Source organism: Physeter macrocephalus, chromosome 12 (assembly GCF_002837175.3).
Source record: "Physeter macrocephalus isolate SW-GA chromosome 12, ASM283717v5, whole genome shotgun sequence".
NCBI lineage: Eukaryota > Metazoa > Chordata > Mammalia > Artiodactyla > Physeteridae > Physeter > Physeter macrocephalus.
The window spans coordinates 84,022,150-84,043,903 of NC_041225.1; the positions used below are offsets into that span (position 1 = coordinate 84,022,150).

Below are 21,754 nucleotides of genomic sequence, written 5' to 3' on the forward strand. Positions count from 1 at the left end.
GAGAGTCCGCCTGCCGATGCGGGGGACGCGGGTTCGTGCCCCGGTCCGGGAAGATCCCACGTGCCGCGGAGCGGCTGGGCCCGTGGGCCACCGCCGCTGGGCCTGCGCGTCCGGAGCCTGTGCCCCGCAACGGGAGAGGCCACGGCATGGGGAGGCCCGCATACCACAAAAAAAAAAAAAAAAAAAAAAAAAAAAAAAAAAAGTCATCACATGTTTCTTGACTGTCATAACTGAGCAATGTTTTCTAAGTCTGAGATGTAGACTTTGGAGGAGTAATGGTAACAAGTTATCTGAGTATCCAAGAGTCTGAAAGACCTCTCTGGAAATATAAATATATAACAAAGAGAGAAGACAGTTATCAGGGAGGATGCTTACTTACACAGTGTAACTTGGATCTGATTGTTCTCCTGGCACAAAGGAGTGAGTACTTTCAACAGGACATCTACATACTAAGAGGTGGTATGGCAATTAATTTCAGGGCAAAAACTGAATCAAGCATTCTATATTTTGGAAAAAAACTTCGGTTTTTTTCATGGAAACTAGATACTCTTCTCTAGTTTACTGAATTTTAAAAATTGAAGATTCTGCATTTTTTAAAGGCCTTTTTACATAAAGTAGAATTTCTAATTGACAGATCTAGAAATCAATCTGAATTGGACAAACTATGGATTCAACATGCAGATATGATTTCCTCCTACAGTTACCTTGATGCAGATTTGATACCCACCCTCAAAAGAATCCTATAAAAAAACAGCTTCAAAACCCCTTTTTAATCACAATAGTGCAGCAAAACCAGAAATAAACAAGTGCCTGTTAACCTGTTATTTCAAATATCGACTGAAAAGCCAACAGGCATTTTTTGGTGCAACTTTTTAAAACACTGTTAAGTTGAAATATCAAATCTGCACAGCACTGTCCCTTCACAGAAGGCAAGAAACTGCCAGCACATCATGTGGGAGGCCGCCCTTGGTGCTGTCGGCTATGAAAGTGGGCCTCCTTCAGGATCCGGCTGAGGTGCAAGCCAGGGCCTTGGCACAAATGCAGACTGCCTGGCACGGGCTGGGGGTGCCGGCGCGGGCCAGTGGTGAGGCGGTTTCAGCCACTCTCTGGCCCGCCGGCCCTGGCTATTAACGCTGCTGCCGCTGCTGCTGCTCCCACCACTATCAATGCGTGAAGACTCTGTGTCCCAGGACCATGAAAGACAGGCTTTCTACTACTCCTTTTGGTCTGCGGGGGAGATGGTGGTCTTCTTCATCGCCACCCCTTCTTTTCCTGGGGCGGAGGCGCTGGCTCACGGCAGCTGATGGAGGAGAGCGGCAAGGCGCCGCAAGAGGAGGGAGCAGAGGGCGCTGTGTTTCGGTGGTCGCCACGCCCACCCCCTCAGGCCTTGGCTCAGCGGTACCCACCGCTACTTCCAGCATCTGCTCCGGGCCCCCCATGTCGCAGCCACTACGGCACCCAGGTTTATAGCCTTTAATTATCGTTTCCACTGAAAGGAACTAGGACTCCTTAGAGAAATGGCTGATTCCAGGTTTGGGGCAGGATTAGATAAACCTGCAACATCTTGAACTACCAGAAAATAACAAAGACTACTGAGCCTACTTGGGTCACATCAAAAGGACTCAGGAGTCAACCTGAATAAGCTCCTAATGACTAAAGATGGGAAGTTTTGTGCATCAATATAGATAATTACTTCAGTGTTTTGAAACAAATGAAATATTTTAAATCCATGAATTTATAATAATACAGTAATTATAAAAAGGAACTCTGTTCACCTTAGAACATTAGAACCACTTCATTTGAAAAATGGTAAATAAAGGGGAAAAAAATCAAACATTTATCCTGCCTTTCCTATACAATCTGTACATCAGGGTAATCAAGTGGTTAATATGGAGAAGTTTCTCTTTATAGAAGTATTTTAGATAATAAATGATGAAGGAAAGATTGTATTAGACTATCACCATTTTATAACCCCTAAAGAAATAATTAATATTGGCAATGATTATCAATGACCTAACACAAAAAGAAAAACATCCAAACATTACAGGTACAAACAAATACCATACCAATTTATAACAAATAGAAGGAACAGAGAATCATGTTAAATGACACCACAGGATGCATGCCATTAGCAAGATCTAGACTGTAGGAAACTCTACAGGACAAACAATAGAGTAAACTGCAAGGAAGAAAGGAGAGAAAAGGAAAAGTCTCTTAGGAGATAAATCAATCTACTAAGTCCTTACCTTTTAGAGATACACACTTACATAATTACTAATTAAATGCTATGATATCTAGTTATCTGTGCTATATCTATCTATATGATATCTATTGGCTTCCAAAACAATCTGGGTGGGGGACAGAAAAATATAACTGATTATGTATTGATAAATGTTAAAGCTGGGTGACGGATATATCAGGTTCTGTATACTCTCTACATCTGAATATGCATGAAATTTTCCATATTAAAATAATGAAAACAGAGTTTTCATTCTTCTCCTATTATTGGCCCTCTACAAACACTCCAGAGCATGTACAGTCTGTCCATACCATTATTTTTATCAGAGCGCTGGGGATGGCTATTGACAGGATTGGGTTCGCCATGCGTTGCCCAACGGGTATGAGCTATTCCAAGGTGTACATCAAATTCTATATCCAAATCCATATCTTGTTGTTCTGAAGAAGATAAAATAAAAAATTTCAATATTAAATCATGCTGTAGAGATAATGCTATAAGCTAAAGTTAAATGTAATTATTACAGTTCTGCTCACCTGGAATATATAATTTTTGAAACTGAAGATCAGGCATATTCAAAACAGTAATTAAAAGACTTACAGGAGTTAATGCAGCTGAAATATTTAGGGCAAATGGTTCCAATAACAACCAAAAAAATGTATACAAAGAGACAAAGCAAATGTGACAAAATGCTAACCATTGGTAAATCTAGATGAAATATATGGATGATTAATGCACTATTCTTTCAACTTTTCTGGAGGCTTGAAAATTTTCAAACTTATGGTCAAAAAGAATTAAGGTGATTTTTAAAAATCTGTATTTAATCCTTTCCTTGAAAGAAATCAGTACCACTTTAATTAGACATGTAAAAAAAATTCATTTTCTCAAAGCCACACAACATTATGACTGCAATTTCTTTGGTCCCCAGTGAATGTAACCGTATCTCACACCATAAACTGCAATTATGAAGAGCCTGCATAATCAAAAAATAGTCCTTGAAAACAAAGCAGCACTATGAAAGTATGAGGTTATGGGCTGATGCTCCTCTGTCTTGCAAAGCAGCTATTCTAATTCCTTCTCCTTACGAACTCTCGTTTCCTCCAGGGAAAAGAAAAGAAAAAAAAAAAAAAACGACAGTTCTAGTATAGCATCTACCAGTAATGTCTCCTTCTAATTTCCTAAATAGAAATTTCATTTGGCTAAGAAACCAGATAACAAACCTTATCAGAATTAGGTCTAAATTAAGAGCAAAATGCTCAGAAGTGTGAACAGGAAAGTCCACGCATTTTAGTACATAGACTTTGTAGATTTTATCCTGGCTAAACAGAGGTCATCCTAAAATACAAATCTGATTAAGAAACAATGCCTAAAATCCTTAAATAGACTTCCAGTTGCTTAAAATGTGGTTTGTATCCCTAGCTACCCATATGAATCATCCTAAACCTGGTCACATGGATTTAAGAAAAGATTCTCAAATTCTAACATACAACCAGAGAACCATTTTCTCACAAGATAAAGCCCCAACACCTTTTCACGGTATACAAAGGCCCTTCACCATCTGGCCCCCACCTATCTTTCCATCCTTCTCTCCCAACCCTCTCCAATCACTCCTCGAAGCTTTCAATGCACCTTTTACAAATAACAACAGCTAACATTTATGGAGAACTTACTCTGTGCAAGGTACTACAGACATCTCCCCACTCTATCCCTATCACTGTGGCCTAAGCCGCCATCATCTCTACATGGACTACTAAACAGAATCCTAACTGGTCGCCCTGTGTCCAGTCTTCCTCTGTACAATCTAACCAAAGTGATCCTTTCAAAACAGAAGTTAGATCACGTCAGTCCCCTACGCAAAATGTTCCAGTGGCTTCCCAAGACACACAAAGTAAAATCCATCATTCTGAAGACCCTCCATGACCTAGCCATCAGCCTCCTCTCTAGCCTCATCTCCTGCCACTCTCTCCCTCACTTACTGAGCTCTAGCCCCACTGACTTCTAGCTACAAGCAGGCCAAACCCACACTGAATCTACACACTTGGGGTTCCCTCTGCCTAGAATTCCCTTCTTCAGACAATCACGTGATCTCTGCTCAAATGTCATCTCTACCATACTTTGTCTTCATGGCACTAATCACTACCTAACATTATTTATTGTTTGTCATCTGGCCCTCTCACTAGACAGTAAGCTCCATCTAGGCAGGGAGTTTGCTTATCTTTTCTTTGTCCTAAAGGCTTAGAACAATGGCTGGTACATAATAGGTACTCAATAAATATTCATTTTGTTATTGAATCCTCACAATACAATTAGGTACTGTTAGGTACAACTGTCCCCATTATATAGATAAAGAAACTGAGGCTTCACGAGGTCACAGAACCTGCCCTAGGTCACATCTAATAGGAAACAGAGACAGGATTTGAACCCAAGAGTGCTTGACTCCAGAACCTAAGCCTAAAACCACAATGTATACTCTGCTGTACTATTATAACATTTAAGACATGTTGTCTACCTGGCTCCTGCCAGGAGTTAAGATCTACAAAGGTAGCAGCTTGTCTTATTATCTTTGAATCGTAAGCACTAAGCTATATAGGACAGATACTCAAACTTTTGTTGGGTAGTTCAATCAATGGATAAAATCATCAATGTATTCTTTTCTGGCTTAACTGTGTCCTGAAAAATTAAGGCAACCTGATAAATGACCTCCAGAAAAGTAAGGATTTCCATTTATTACTACTTAACAGGCAATGCAAGCAGTGAAAACATTTGACTAGTTTTTTGGGTTAACTATAATTAAAAGCAGTATGTGCCCCCACTTGCTAGCAAGAGAAAGTACATTGGAGAAAGCAACAAGAGTCTATAAAATGAACTCATTTCAAATTCACGGTAATTACCATACCTATTTCACTGTTGTCAAAGGAACATTATCTAATGACTAATAAGAAAAAGATCATTGCTATGACAATAGGCATATTCCCCGCAAGAAATATGGCATGTTTTATAAATTAATCAGGGCTCCAATCCTGACTCTTCCTATCCACTGTTACTCCATTCTAAAGCCCCTTGTTGAACCTTAAGTCTAGATAACGCTACACTCAGTTTTCTCTCCCCCGCCCCCCGCAAGCTGCCAAGCAACACTGAAGAAAGTCACAAAATTCTATAAATTGAGTCCATTTCAAGTTCATGGGTAATTATCAAATCTATTTAACTGTTGCCATTTAAGGAACATGTATCCATGTTCCCTATTCACTAAACTGAGAACTCATTCAATTCCCCAACAGCTCATGACATTTCTTATACTCTTTTTAAGCCTCAATCCTACCTATATAGTCCCTCAATCTACCTTACTCAGGTTTCCCCTTCACCTTATAACTCTGTTTTAATTAGCTTTTCTTTTCCCTTTAACTCCTATAAAGGCTAACTTCCTACCTGTGCCTTGACCTTTCTGAGCTGTAACGCCTCAATAATTTCCTTTCTTGCATCTTCTGTCTTCCCCCAACCCTTATTACTCCCAAGGTTCCTTGCCTTCTGTGTACCTATTCTCAGATGTCATCTTTCTTTTTTTTTTAATAGTTCAAACATATTTAATTTGCTGGTAATAATGAAACAGTCCAATACCTACACCCAGATAACAAATGTTAACATATAACCATTTGTGCTTTACATCTTTAAGACATAAAATATTAAAAAAATCTTTACTTGTTGTCATGCCCTAGAACAGCAATCCTCTTCTGCCTTTCCTCTGCCCCCAAACGTCACTGCTTTTACTGCTGACACCATCTAATGTCAGTACCTACTCCTCTGAGCTTCAATTTTCTCATCTGCAAAATGAGAACGATAATTTCACCTATTCATGGGTTATGATGAGGACTATATAGAAGGCACTTAGTAGAGTACCTGGGACACAGAAAGCAATCAATAAATGTTAGCAAGTATTATCAAAGTCAGGAGCTACCAAAAAGCAATCTCATGGTTTTCTCTGAAATGTCTTCCTTCCCTTTTGTCTTAAGAGGTTAAACACTAAAACTTGTTGGGAATAATAAAATAAACATCACAAACATCGAAATAACCACACTCCGACTTAACAAATGTTAATGTCTAACCATTTATGCTTCACATCTTTTTTAAACCCTGAAACGTGGGCTTCCCTGGTGGCACAGTGGTTGAGAATCCACCTGCCAATGCAGGGGACACAGGTTCGAGCTCTGGTCCGGGAACCGACTTAACAAATGTTAATGTCTAACCATTTATGCTTCACATCTTTTTTAAACCCTGAAACGTGGGCTTCCCTGGTGGCACAGTGGTTGAGAATCCACCTGCCAATGCAGGGGACACAGGTTAGAGCTCTGGTCCGGGAAGATCCCACATGCCACAGAGCAACTGAGCCTGTGCGCCACAACTACTGAGCCTGAGCTCTAGAGCCCACAAGCCACAACTGCTGAAGCCCGCGTGCTGCAACTACTGAAGCCCATGCGCCTAGAGCCCGAGCTCCGCAACAGGAGAAGCCGCCGCAGTGGGAGGCCCACGCACCACGGCGAAGGGTAGCCCCCGCTCCCCGCAACTAGAGAAAGACCACGCGCAGCAACAAAGACCCAACGCAGCCAAAAATAAATAAATAAACCCTAAAATGTAAAAAAGTGAGTTGGTGCCTCCTTTATACCCTGCTCCATCCCTTTCCTCCCCAGAGGATTCACAAGAGCTTTCCCACCTATGCCTTCAAATTTCTATTATGCTACTATATCCATAAATTATAGTGTTTTTTTTTAAATGGTACAATACTTTGCATATCCTTCTCTAGGTTGCTTTTTTCACTCAACATTAAGTTCTCAGAAATTATGCATGTCCCCACATGCAGAACCAGATCCAGTACACATCTTTCAAAAGATACACATGGTCATTCACTATCACATACAACTTATTCTAGGTTGCTTCTAAACTTTGCTGCATTGCATCTTATTGTCATGTCTCCTTGTCATAGTGTTTCTTTCGAGTACCTGCCCAAGAGTGGCAGTGCTTGGCCACAAGGTAAAGGCATCTCCCATTTAGACATTGCCAGATTGCTCTTCCAAGTGATTCATCAGTTACAAACTCACCAGCACTGTCTGCAAGTGACCCATTCCAGGAAAGGGGTTACTTTCCTGCAGGAGGAGGCATGTTTCAATATGTTGACATTCAAAGATGGCGATTCTGGTCACAATCTGCCTTTCTAGCCTCCCACTCATCTACCAACAAAGTAGATTAAAAGGACTACCTACCATTCCACCAAACTTGCCTTCCCTATTCTTATCTTTTTCCAAGCTAATCTACTCAGAAGGTCCTCCCTTCTCACCTTCACTGCCCAAATATAATCAGCAGCCATTCCTTACGTATCCCAAGTCTTCCTAACTTGTGGGAACTAGCTCTCCCCTGAATCTTAAACCAATCTGTTTGTTCTCTCCTGTAGAACCTACTATAATCAGCCTGGTAAACAGGATGCAGTACACACATTAGACCAAATATTTATAACCACAGTTTTTGAAGTGTAGTTTTTTGGGTGTCTGCTTTACCCCAGGCTAATCTTACCCACAATACATAAAAAATAAGTACTGATTTAATTTGTTAAGCAAGTACAGTTGACCCTTGAACAACATGGGGGGTTAGGGGTGCTGACCCAACAAGCAATCGAAAATCCGAGTATAACTTATAGTCAGCCCTCTGTGTCCAAGGTTCCACCTCCATGGATTTAACAGACTGTGGATGGTGTAATAATGTAGTATTTACTATTGAAAAAAAATTCACATATAAGTGGACCTGAGCAGTTCAAACATGTGTTGTTCAAGCATCAATTGTACCAGAAAGCTAAATGTCTGACTTATGTGAAAATTAAAAATGACTAAATCCATCGTTCTCCTCTTCCACCTGGACTTCTTTACAACGATAACGATGGCATCCATTTGGGCAGGTATATAAAAAACCTACTGTTTCCTGGTTTTTTAGAGGATTTTTTAAAATGTTTTTTCAATCAGTACACTTCAAAGTTTTTGTTTTGTTTTCAAGTTTCCTGTGAAAAAATAAAATGTATAAACATAATGTAATGAACTAAATACTGTAAAGTATACCCTCTTTAATGGAACATGTATCTCTGGCAACTACTTTATGCCAGGGAAGTAAGAAAATCATGAGGGAAAAATATGATACCTGATTGTATCAGACCTACTAAAAGGTGCAACATCCAGACTGACTACACATCCAAACTCAGCATTTAGTCCAAAGTGAAGACAACCACCAAGTGAAGACACATGAATAAGCGCACCACTGAAAATACTTTTTGTCTTATGAAAGGCCCTTCCTCAGGAATGATGGCTACTTCATTTTAGGATATTAAGCTTGCTCTGAACACAATGTACATAATTAAGTTCCTTCCCTAGTTAATATCATTTTTTGAAACTAAGGGATATTAAAACCAGTACAGATAGTATCAAAACTACTTTTCTTCCCTCCCTTCAACTTTAAGAATCACTATTCTCGAGATACGTTCGGTAGATTACTCCTTTCTGCCCGTGCACGCAGGGTAAGCACTGTTGACGTCTCCCCCCTCCACGGCCGTCATGTCTAAGTCAGAGTCACCCAAAGAGCCCGAACAGCTGCGGAAGCTCTTCATCGGAGGTTTGAGCCTTGAAACAACCGATGAGAGTCTGAGGAGCCATTTTGAGCAGTGGGGAACGAGGAGCCATTGTGAGCGGTGGGGAACACTCACAGATTGTGTGGTAATGAGGGATCCAAACACCAAACGCTCCAGAGGCTTCGGGTTTGTCACATATGCCACTGTGGAGGAGGTGGATGCGGCCATGAATTGCAAGGCCACACAAGGTGGATGGAAGAGTTGTGGAACCAAAGAGCGCCGTCTCAAGAGAAGATTCTCAAAGACCTGGTGCCCACTTAACTGTGAAGAAGATTTTTGTTGGTGGCATTAAAGAAGAACATCATCTAAGAGATTATTTTGAACAGTGTGGGAAAATTGAAGTGATTGAAATCATGACTGATCGAGGCAGTGGCAAAAAGAGAGGCTTTGCTTTCGTAAGCTTTGATGACCATGACTCTGTAGACAAGATTGTCATTCAGAAATACCACACTGTGAATGGCCACAACTGTGAAGTAAGGAAAGCCCTATCTAAGCAAGAGACGGCTAGTGCCTCATCCAGCCAAAGAGGTCGAAGCGGTTCTGGAAACTTTGGTGGTGGTCGTGGAGGGGGTTTTGGTGGGAATGACAACTTTGGTCGTGGAGGAAACTTCAGTGGTCGAGGTGGCTTTGGTGGCAGCCACGGTGGTGGTAGATATGGTGGCAGTGGGGATAGGTATAATGGATTTGGTAATGATGGTGGTTATGGAGGAGGCGGTCCTGGTTACTCTGGAGGAAGCAGAGCCTATGGAAGTGGTGGACACGGTTATGGAAACCAGGGCAGTGGCTATGGCGGGAGTGACAGCTATAACAATGGAGGAGGCGGAGGTGGCTTTGGCAGTTGTGGTGGAAGCTACAATGATTTGGCAGTTACATGGTGGCAGCGGGGATGGCTATAATGGATTTGTTAATGATGGAAGCAATTTTGGAAGTGGTGGAAGCTACAATGATTTTGGCAGTTACAACAATCAATCTTCAAATTTTGGACCCAAGAAAGGAGGAAACTTTGGAGGCAGAAGTTCTGGCCCCTATGGTGGTGGAGGCCAATACTTTGCCAAACCCCGAAACCAACATGGCTATGGTGGTTCCAGCAGCAGCAGTAGCTATGGCAGTGGCAGAAGGTTTTAATTACTGCCAGGAAACAAAGCTTAGCAGGAGAGGAGAGCCAGAGAAGTGACAGGGAAGCTACAGGTTACAACAGATTTGTGAACTCAGCCAAGCACAGTGGTGGCAGGGCCTAGCTGCTACAAAGAAGACATGTTTTAGACAATACTCATGTGTATGGGCAAAAAAACTCGAAGACTGTATTTGTGACTAATTGTATAACAGGTTATTTTAGTTTCTGTTCTGTGGAAAGTGTAAAGCATTCCAACAAAGGGTTTTAATGTAGTTTTTTTTTTTTTTTTGCACCCATGCTGTTGATTGCTAAATGTAATAGTCTGATAATGATGCTGAATAAATGTGTCTTTAAAAAAAAAAAAAAAAAAAAGAATCACTATTCTCAAAATATGGGAGGAAAAGTAATTTGGTAGGGAAGGGAGAAGGAAGAAAAGAGGAGGGGGTTCAAAAACCAAACTAAGTACATTACTGTGAACTTCTTCATCCAGCGCCTTAACTTTTCCTTTCTTCTTAATGAGCTGGATTTTGCAGGCATTGGCTTCCCAGTCTTTGTCATTGCCTCCATCAATCCCCACACCTAAATCACCAAGAGGTAGAAAAGCAAGATTTAGAAACTGACTACTACTTAGATTATCCCTGTAAGGCAAAACTTCTAAGGAAAAAATATTTTTTTTCATCTAATAAGTTCACTTACTTATCAATTCAAAATTTACTGAAAACCTATTATATGTCAACAACCATGGTAGCTGCTAGAGATAAAAATGAAGAAAACTCAGTTCCTGTTCTTAAATTTCTCATAGTCTATTGAGAAGACAGACAAGGAAAAAAATAATTACAATACAGTGTGGTTTTAATATAATAAAAGTTATGTGGTTATAATAAAGTACTACAGGTTGCAACTGAAGTACAATGGAGAAACGAAGAAGACGGGCACCCACTGCAGAAGCAGGGTAAGCAGGGAATGTCAGGGAACACATCGCTCAAGATTCTACTAAAGTTCCTAAGAATTTGAAAAAGTTACTCTGAAGGTACTGGAAAAGCACTGAGTAGTTTCAAGCAGAGAAATTACATGGCGAAAAAGTTCAGAAGACTCCCTTTGGAAACAGTGTAAAGATTGGAGGAGAGAAACAGGAAGAAGAAACCAGCTGTCACAAGTTACACCTACAGCAAAGCAAAAATAAGAAAGGCCTGAGCTACACAATGGTCATGAAGAGATGGGTGATTCTGAGAAGCAGAACTGACTGCAGGTAATGTGAGAAAGCAGGAGATGTCTGGGACACCTCCGAGGCTCAAAGGACTTGCTGAATGACTGACTGTTGATAAAAGAACAGAGTGAAGAGTGGAGTGAGAAATGGAGCGTATTCAGTTCAATTCTTCACATGCAAGGTCTATAATATGGTGGTTTAGCCAGGGAGAAACTTCTAGGAGGCAGCTGGAAATACAGGTGTGCAGCACGGGAAATACATCTGGATTGTAAGTCACAACCATAAGGGAGGTTGGGACTTCCCTGGTGGTCCAGTGGTTAAGAATCTGCCTTCCAATGCAGGGGATGTGGCTCCAACCCCTGGTCGGGGAACTAAGATCCCACATGCCGCTGGGCGACTAAACCCACGCACCACAACTAGATAGAAGCCCGCAACAAAGAGCCCACACTCCTCAACAAAGACCCAACGCGGCCAAAATAAAAATTAAAAATAAAAAACAAAAAACCATACAGGCATACAGGAGGTTGATGAAGTCAGAGCTCAACCACGAAAATACAAAATAAGAAAAGTGGGCCTATGAAAGTATCTTGAAGAACATTAATATAAGTAATAGGTGGAAGAAAAGAAGCCCCCAAAGCAGACAGAAAATAATCAGCGTGTTAGGAAGAGAATGAGAAGATGCGCTGTCAGAGAAGCTGAGCAAAAAGAATTTTAAGAACAAAGGAGGGGCTTCCCTGGTGGCGCAGTGGTTGCGCGTCCGCCTGCCGATGCAGGGGAACCGGGTTCGCGCCCCGGTCTGGGAGGATCCCACGTGCCACAGAGCGGCTGGGCCCGTGGGCCATGGCCGCTGGGCCTGCGCGTCCGGAGCCTGTGCTCTGCAACAAGAGTGGCCACGGCAAGGGGAGGCCCGCATACCACAAAAAAAAAAAAAAAAAAAAAAAGAACAAAGGAGCTGAGGAATTGACTTTCCATTAACTGAGGAAGAGTCATGGAAGATAAATGCCCGTTACAACCAGGAATGTTGAGTGTACAGAAAAGAGTTAATATGGCAGGCCCAAGACCGCTGTCTTAGAAAGGCCTGCTTGGCAAAGTTGGCCATTGGCTGGCATCTGTGAACCTGGATTTCAGGAGGATTCCCACCACAGTAACTGATTAAGTATGGCTTACTGCACCTACACTGTTGGTGCAAACAATGTGGCTTATGCTGAATGTCTGCTTCCCTTCTAGGAGCCTGGAATTTTGACACGTTAGGCAGAGGGTATCTACATGACCAGCCCCCAGTGACAGTCTTGGGCACTGAGTTACTAATGAGCTTCCCTGGTATACAACATTTCACACATTTTGTCCAACTCACTGGGGGAATTAAGCATATCCTGTATGACTCCACAGGGAGAGAATCCTAAAGCCTATGTTTGCTCTCCTCCAGACTTCACCCCATGCACCTTTTCCCTTTGCTGATTTTGCTTTGTATTCTTTTGTTGTAATAAATCATAGCCATGAGTACAACTATATGCTGAGTCCGCCTAGGGAATCACTGAAACTGGGGATGGTCTTGGGGACCCCTGATACAGTTAAGGGAAGAAGATGGAGTAGAACATAAAGTTGACAAAAAGTTATTTTTATCTGCTTTGTTGTTTATCTAAGATAGAAGAATCTTGGGCAAGTTCACATGCCAAAAGCATGGAATCCACGGAGAAAAAGAAATTAAAAGTTACAGGAAAGGAAAAAAAATGTACAGAGTAAGGCCTTAAGAACTCTGTTTTATAATGAAAATGCCACATGTGATTTGTTTTTATAGCAACATTCTTAGCAAAAGAAGATACCCATAAGAAGCAATATTCTACATAAATGCTAATGCTGCTGAAATTGCATGAACAAACCCTTCAAACATGATAAAAGAGAATTCTTCAGATTTTAGATTTACCAGAAACAACAAAATGAACATTATAAAGACTCTAGTAACCTAAAACAAACAAAAAACCCTTTCTATTTATTCAAGAATCATGCAACACCCATAATATTTTTTTAAAGGAATTACCAGCAGAATCATATCCTCTGTACTCCAGTCTCTGAAGGCCTTTGATTAGGGTCTCCAAAATTTCTCGTCTCGTGCGAGGAACATGGTAGTTTAAGTAAGCAAATATACCTGCAAATAAACAAATATTTAATAGAAAATTCTAACTAGAGAATCAACATTGGCATAACTATGACAAAAATCTTAATTTTCATAATGTCTAAGATGTGCAAAAATGTGAAGCTACAGTCCATCTTTAAAAAAGAAAGAATCTTCACTTCAAATTATTCAAAGGCAGTGAAACTTTTTCAAAGCGGAATTTCTTGTAAGTATAAAAGACTGAAGCAAATAAGTCAAAATAAATGTTTAGTTTTTTCAAAGACGTTTATAAGACTGTTCACTTACCTTCCATCACTGACATTTTAACAACTAAAATTTCATGCTTCAAAACGAACCAACAGACTCCAGGTCTATCCACCTCACTACAAAGATGTTAAAAAAAAAAACAACACAAAAAACTAACCAACAAATGTGGGGTTTATGGCCTATATACTGAGCATTATTTTTAAAGGAAAACATTTTCTGAACTAAGTATTTTAAGCAATATATGGACCCTCCAAACCTATACGGATGAAATAATTTTTCTTACTTTCAACGACCATGCTATCAATACATTTTAGGAATAAATAACTTATAAATAGCAATGATGTGAAGAATACTCACAATCTAAATAATTTAATCATAGAGAAAAATGGGCTAAAAATATATATAATCATCGTAGGACAAATGGTTTCTCACTTGTTCACCAGATTAGTAAGGGACAAATAACCATAATACATGTTAACAACTCTTGAGAATTCATAGAAAAGGAGCAATCATTTGGAAAAGCAAAACTATAAATAAAGGGACTTGTACAACAAGAACTGATCCAGAAGAGCAAAGAGGCAGTAGAACACAGGTAAAGGAAATCCACATTTCAGGAATAGCAGCATGGAAATTGTCTGAGGTCTTCCATGATTGTGCTTTGGCCAGGGTGGATATAGCTAAAATGTATAAAAACTGAAAGTCAAAATATAAAGAAATATAAACTCAAGATGCTTATTTATGAAAGAACTTTCTTTTTTCTTAACTATCTTACACTATAATGCCACTGATTCTTAAGGGGATTAATTCTGTGGGGCAGAACTCTGGAATGACCAGTTTTCATTTCATTTGAAAAGGTATCTTTATTTCTATAAAGAGTTTGGTCTTATCAAAGCATTTCAGCATACAAAAATATCACATAGTTAATATGTGACAAAAAAGCCACCGTAACGTGTATGCTGATCACCATGATGAGTACGGTGCAATTTTCTCAATCATGCCTTTCAAAAAAAAAAGGAAATCACATTTCAAAACTAAAATCCAAAACAACCTGAAACAACAGTTTGAACTTTCCCAAAAAAGGTAGTACAAGGCCAGACTTATAGAAATCCTATATTCATTCATATTTTTAAAAATTACAATTGTAAAGATCTATTCAGTCATCATGCACTGTACAAGCATCTCACTTTCACTGCACCACAACACTGCATGAGGTCTGGGGGTTTTGTTGTTATTGCTGGTCCTTAATAAAGTATCTGTAATATGAAAAACCTAAACGAATAACCCAATTGTAAATCAAACTTTTATGTGTTCTACCCTTTTCCCCCCATGGGTCACTGACCTTTGATAAAGATTAAATGCACACAGAAAACTATCAGCCCCAAGTAAGTATTCTATTAGCTCATTAACGGACAATACACAGAATATAAATATTTTCCCAAAATAAAACTTTAATATAGGGCTTCCCTGGTGGCGCAGTGGTTGAGAGTCTGCCTGCTAATGCAGGGGACACGGGTTCAATGCCGCGGAACAACTAGGCCCGTGAGCCACAACTACTGATCCTGCGCGTCTGGAGCCTGTGCTCCGCAACAAGAGAGGCCGCGAAAGTGAGAGGCGCGCGCACCGCGATGAAGAATGGCCCCCACTTGCCACAACTAGAGAAAGCCCTCGCACAGAAACGAAGACCCAACACAGCAAAAATAAATAAATAAATAAATAAACTCCTACCCCCAACATCTTCTATTAAAAAAAAAAAAAAGCAAGCAATCAGCAAGCTCTAGACCTCAGAAAATACAAAATAACACCATGACAATTTAATAGTGATGTTGCTCAATACTTCAAAAAAAAACACTTTAATATAAATGCACTAAAAGAGGAACTTCCCTGGAGGTCCAGCAGTTAAGACTCCGCACTTCCACCGCAGGGGGCATGGGTTCAATCCCTGGTCAGGGAACTAAGATCCCGTATGCCGCGCATGACGTGGCCAAAAAGAAAAAAGGAAAAAACAATGTGCTAAAAGAACACTGATTCTCAACTAGTCTACTCTCCATCACTGTGATTAGCATCAGCTAAATAATCTGCTAAAGGAGGATACAATCTAATTCATCTGAAAATCATTAACTAATACAACATATTACACTGTCAAAAATTCTTTGCAGGCTGAGGGCTCTGGGAAGCCTTGAAGACGAAGTCCAAATCCCAATAATGCAGCACATCCAGAAAAATTCACTACTAAATCATTTCTCCCTTTTTTTTAAGAAATGTAATTCTTTTTTATTGAGTTTTTTTAATTGAAGTAATATTGGCTTGAACATTATATGTTTCATGTATGTAACATTATATTTCTACTTCTATATACCCTGCATACTCTGTTCTCTGTTTCTACATTCTTGTTTTTTTTTTTGGTTTGGTTTGTTCATTTAAAGAAATGTAATTCTGGAATTCCCTGGTGATCCAGTGGTTAGGACTCTGTGCTTTCACTACCGAGGGCGCAGGTTCAATCCCTGGTTGCGGAACTAAGATCTCACAAGCCTCACGTCGCAGCCAAATAAAAAAAAGAAAAAGTAGTTCTGATGGTAAAAGTAATACATTCAGAGAATTAAAGATTAAATATAATAATCAAATACCAATTTTTTTAAAGCAATTTAAATGCTAATGACAAAAAACAACTGTTTTTAAGACAAGTTATAGACTCAACACATTTTTACAAGAAAATTCAGAGTGATGCAATATTAAATTCACTATCTTCAATACATGTAATTCAACAACAGCCTTCAACTTTGATATTATTTCTAACTTCAATCTCCCCGGTTTACATTGGCTTATTGTGTGAATCTTGAGATCCTGAGTACAATTTTATAGGGAAAGAGGTATTCTCTAAACCAGTATCCCTCTCCAAACAAACTTAAATTTTAACTATTTGATAAACTAATAAAATTCACACTAAACATTTGTTAGCTCAAAAAAGTTTCTCGCGCTGAAGAAATCCTGCAAATTCTTTAACTCGTGTCCCCGAAGCTTTCCACTATACCATCCGGCCTCAGCTTCCCCTTCTGCGAAATGAATGGGCTTGACTGAGAGATGGTAAAATAAGTTTCACAATAAGTGCCAACAGGTTCTTAATCGGTATTGGCTCTAGAGAGCACCTCTGAAAAGGATTCAGTGACCCTGTCTCTCATACAGGAAGGAAAGCCATGACTGATTAGCAACTTCTATTACACGGGGAGACACAGCACAAGGGCCAAATATTTCCTCCCTCTGACATCTGAGGACACCTGCAGTCCCCTCCAGCTTGATGTTCTATGGTTTTTGAGGATTCTTCTCTGATTGCTATAGAGATTGCTATATGCTATGCATTTGGTACTTTTTAATACCTCTACAGACTGTACTCCTCTGAGCCTCAATTCTTTGTTCTGACAGTTACATGATTTGTTCTGTGTATATTGTATTAGCAAATTAAAGCTAGAAACCTGGTGGAGGGCCTTAGTATTTTCAGAGTATATCATTAAGAATAAAAGCAAAGTAACATATAAAATATGAGGACATTTTTCTACAAAACCATATTATTATCACACCTAAGATAATGCTCTAGTTCATCTAATACAATGTTCATATATTCACATTTTCCCTATTAGCAAAAATAAATGTCTTTTACAGATGATTTGTTTATTCTAGAATATAATAAAGGATCACAGCTCACATTTGATTGTTATGTCTCATAAGTCTCTGAATCCAGAACGGTCTCCCCTAATGCCCTGTTTTCCTCCAAGACACTGACTTATGATAAGCCAGGAGCAATTTTCTTGCTGAATTTCTCACCTCTGGCTATGCCTAATTGATTCCACATTGTGTGGTCTAACCAGTTCCTCTATTCCTTGTACTTCCCGCAAACTGGAAGAGAAATTCAAAGGCTTGACTGATTTAGGTTAAAACTGAGGGACAAGAATTATTCACAAGTATGTATGTTTTTTATATTTTCTGGTGACTCCCTATTAGTGATGCTAAGATTCATCACTGCTTTAAGGTAAAGACAAACAGATCACTTAGCCTGTGATATTCTGAAAGCATCCTCACAATACTTTCTAGGACTTCAGATATTGACAGCATTGATTTTAAGACAGTCATATTTTCTTTCTTTGTGGTCCATATATAAATGGTACATTTCCCAATAAGCGGCATCTTAGATTCGATGAAATACCATATATCAATTCCAATTCAAAACCTGCCTTTTCCTTGACAGAGGAAGCACTACTGTTACCAATAATCATTACTGTCATTTACTTTGGTTCACTATTGGAACAAAGAAAAGGGGAAGGGGAGGAATTGAGGAAGAAGTAGGAGCAATATTTCTCCTTGCATAACTAGGCAGGAACTAAAAGGAATAAAAGGATGACACATGTAGAGAAATTTTCTAAGATCAAAGTAACAGAGCTGGGAGAAGAAAGTTATCCCTGGTTAGGAAAATGAAAGATAAAGAGGTTGAATCTGTCAGTTTTACAGACCAGCCCCGTGAGAGCACAGCTGGCCCACTTGTACAGATTAGTGGGTTATCTGTAATCTTGGGGTAGCTGGGAAAATATAACAGCAAATAATCTGCCAATCAGGCATGCAGGGCATGTTTACAGGGTAGGTATTCATAACTCAGAATGGTGCTTATTAGAGTAGCAATCCCTATTTCAGGTCTTTGATTTGTCTTATCAAACCTCACAATAAATAGTTCTGCTTAAGGTAACTACAAAAGACTAAAAATCAACTCTCCACCACTCTTCAGTAATTGCTCCAATAACACAAACAGTAGTTGTATGGAGCACAGGAGATTTTCTACTCCCAAATCAGCTTGTGCTTCCAAAGTGGAAATTTTCTTATTAATGTGATACACTTGGAATAAATATCTCCCTAACTGAAGCAAGGACTTGCACCTACAGGCATCACTCTCAGAAAACGGCAACTTAAATTCAATGACATAAAAGCACTTAAGAACACCTTGCTTAACAAGATATTCAGACATGACCTAGGTCACAGACTTGACACACCTGGTTAAAAGCAATCTAGCTGTAGGCAAAGACTATTAAACCTTATTGAAATGAAAACTGAATGCAATTTAGCTGACCAATAAAATTATTAAAGTTCCTATGTCTGGCTGAATTTATGTTTTAACGAATAAAAAATTTTACTTTTTTTGAGGTACAGTTGACTTGCAATATTATATTAGTTTCAAGAAGAAATTCTGCTTTTACATATTTTTTCACTTGACAACTTTAATATTCTGATGAAACCCTAGACACTGGAATTTATCAATATTAAGTGTTCAAATTCCTTCTCTAAATTTTATATCTTCTGAAACAGAATCCATCTACAACGCAACTTAAGTTTCATTTAAAAATTTTTTCTTATAACCCAAGTTACAAATTATCATCGTTAAAGATTCAAATTACACAAGTCCTACAGAATGAACTGTGAAAAATCTCCTTTTTCTACCTCCACACAGGAGATAACCACCACTAATCCCACACACACTGTCTCAATCCTTCAGCTATGAATTTTTCTACATATATGAACTCAGATGTACATGGTTTTAGAGGTTTTGTTTTTTTTTAACACATAAAAATGATAATATATATATTGCTCTGTAGTTTTTTCTCTTAAGAGGTTGGCGATCTTTCTATGTCAGTACAACCCATCTACCCCAGTCTATGGAAGGCTGCATAATAAAAATAGTCCATAATAGATTTCTCATATCTTATCTAGCCATTTACCTATTTATTGAGGTTTTTCTCACTCTTTGTAATTATAAACAATTCTGCAATTAAGGTTATACACACCAACTATACACTTGCCATAAAACACAGTCAATACTATAATTATAGAGGCACATCCTATAGGTAAGATTCCTTTAAAAGAAGAAATATTTGAGATAACATTTCCTACAACCCTAAAAACACAAAGAAAAAGTTATATGGAGTGATACATGAGAAATTTCAATTATTTGTGTGTTTTTTTAATTGTTCAAAATCTTTTTCCTATTTACAAAATGCTGGTTCAAGTGTCTCCTACTTTGTTGTAAATACATGGGGTCACTGGAAGGAGCTCTGTAACATTTCTCTCTTGCATATTTAACATCCTGGAACTCAAAGTGCTGTTTAGCACTGACATCTCTAATTATACACTGCCTCACAGTCTACCTATATCATCATCTTTCCTGAGAAAAAGCAGGCACTTTCTGCTCACACACCTTTAAACATTCCATCTCTCCCACTTCTCTCTGATCAATCACATCAGACCACAATTTTTCTTCATGCTGCCAAGCCAGCTCCTCTGGGCCCATTATACTCTCACCCCTGTATCCCTGAGCACCCCTATAGTGAAGTCCATCCATTTCAGGTCATCCATTTATCTCAGGTCCACTTTCATGGGGGCCCTCCCAACTGCTGACCAATCCTGCTAATTCACTGCTTGTCTAAATTTTACACTTCCCCCAGATATTATTCTAAAGTCTAGAATCTAGACTACTCTCCAACCCCCATTTCTCTCTTCCCAGCCTCTTTCTCATTTTCGGTAGATTCTTCCTTTATAGAATTGAAGCCTTCTTCTTCATCTTAACAGTATAACACCCTATAAGCCTATCCTTCCTTATAGACTGAAAATAGAGAAACATATTCCACACATATTCCCTGTACCAGCCTCTCCTGCTTGTAACTCTTGGTAAGAGATTCCTCAATTTTGTAAATATAGAACTTTTTGTTAACATCAAAATATTCTGAGGATCCTACACAATAGAGGGTTGAATTTTTATTATCCAATGATCTAGATCAACTTTTAGTCAATTTAGGGACAATGCTTAGAGTATGAATCAATCAGTGAACCCCTGGTATTAATTTCACAGCTTACACACCAGGAACTCAACTTTTCAACTCTACCAGGGACCTCAGTTTCACAATACTCTCTTTTGTTGGTATACATGCTCTCCTCAACACAAACTCAAATCCTTCTGGCTTCATATATGCAACTTCTCTAACGATTTCTTTATAGCTAAATGCAATTAACTTGTCTCTGCAATATTAAACATGAATGACCTTTTTCTACTTTTGCAGACTCTGTCCAACGCAATATACCACTTTGGAACTCTTCTGCCTCTAACCACTATTCTTTGGCCTCTTTTCCTGGCACTTTTATTTCTTCTTTCAAACCCATTAGCAGTAGTTCTCAATTTATTTCTGACTCCATTCACTGTTGGGTAAAATGTGCCATCAGTGGTATCTCTCATATTGCACTAGTTCTCTACCAGCTGGCAGCATTCCTCAGCTAAGAGTCCTATCCTATCATCCGGAACATTCTTGGCCTAACCAGTCTCAGAATGTCTATTCATTCCACTTGTAGTCTAGAACATGGCAATGAACAAAGACTGTGTATTATCACCCACACCTGTTATATATGTAGTCACTGTTTCCTCCAGTCAGACAGCAATTCCCTGAAGGCAATTCCTTTGTTTTAGTCATCTCTCCAAAAGGCAGAGTGCCAAGTACAAAGTGATCACTTCAAATATCTTCGTTATTTTTTCTTTTATCAATATTTTTTTATTGAAGTATAGTTGACTTACAATGTTGTGTTAATTTCTGTTGTACAACAAAGTGATTCTGTTTCATGTATGTACATATATATCTATAATATCTATATATTATATATATAATATCTATATATTATATATATAATATCTTCTAACACTTTCTAGGTACTTAAAATGTACAGTCAAAAATTCCCAAACCAGAGAAAGAGAACACTATAATGCAGGATGCTAATTAGGGATGAGGTGAAAAAAAGTCTCCATAATTAAAGGTTTAAGAAATACTGGGTTAAACAAAGTTAGTGGATTTATTTGCAGAACTTCCTAAAACCTTTAAACTTGTTAATTGTGAACCTCCAAAAGCAGAATTTCCCAAACTTATGCGTTACAAAACTCTTTCCCAAAAGGAAACCCTCCAGCACTGTTGGTGGGAATGTAAATTGATACAGCCACTATGGAAAACAGTACGGAGGTTTCTTAAAAAACTAAAAATAGAACTACCATACGACCCAGCAATCCCACTACTGGGCAGATACCCTGAGAAAACCATAATTCAAAAAGAGTCATGGGGCTTCCCTGGTGGCGCAGTGGTTGAGAATCC

The 21,754-nt window shown here is 39.0% G+C and overlaps 1 protein-coding gene and 2 pseudogenes across 4 annotated transcripts in view; 1 reads left to right on the plus strand and 2 right to left on the minus strand.

Moving 5' to 3' along the window:
• Nucleotides 1-21,754, minus strand: part of GFPT1 (glutamine--fructose-6-phosphate transaminase 1) — a 59,695-nt gene that overhangs the window by 33,784 nt on the left and 4,157 nt on the right. For 3 of the 4 annotated variants that reach the window (XM_024133482.2, XM_024133480.3, XM_024133481.3), the window contains exons 2-4: nucleotides 13,254-13,361; nucleotides 10,480-10,587; nucleotides 2,551-2,676 (exon numbers count right to left, since the gene is read on the minus strand). In XM_024133482.2, coding sequence (XP_023989250.1) covers nucleotides 2,551-2,676; nucleotides 10,480-10,587; nucleotides 13,254-13,361 — 342 coding nt within the window. Of the gene's footprint in view, nucleotides 1-2,550; nucleotides 2,677-10,474; nucleotides 10,588-13,253; nucleotides 13,362-21,754 lie in introns of those variants that run through there. The other variant, XM_007113007.4, reaches the window with a different exon arrangement.
• LOC112067506 (protein FAM104A-like) lies at nucleotides 949-1,938 on the minus strand (annotated as a pseudogene).
• Nucleotides 8,809-10,321, plus strand: LOC102986854 (heterogeneous nuclear ribonucleoprotein A1-like; annotated as a pseudogene).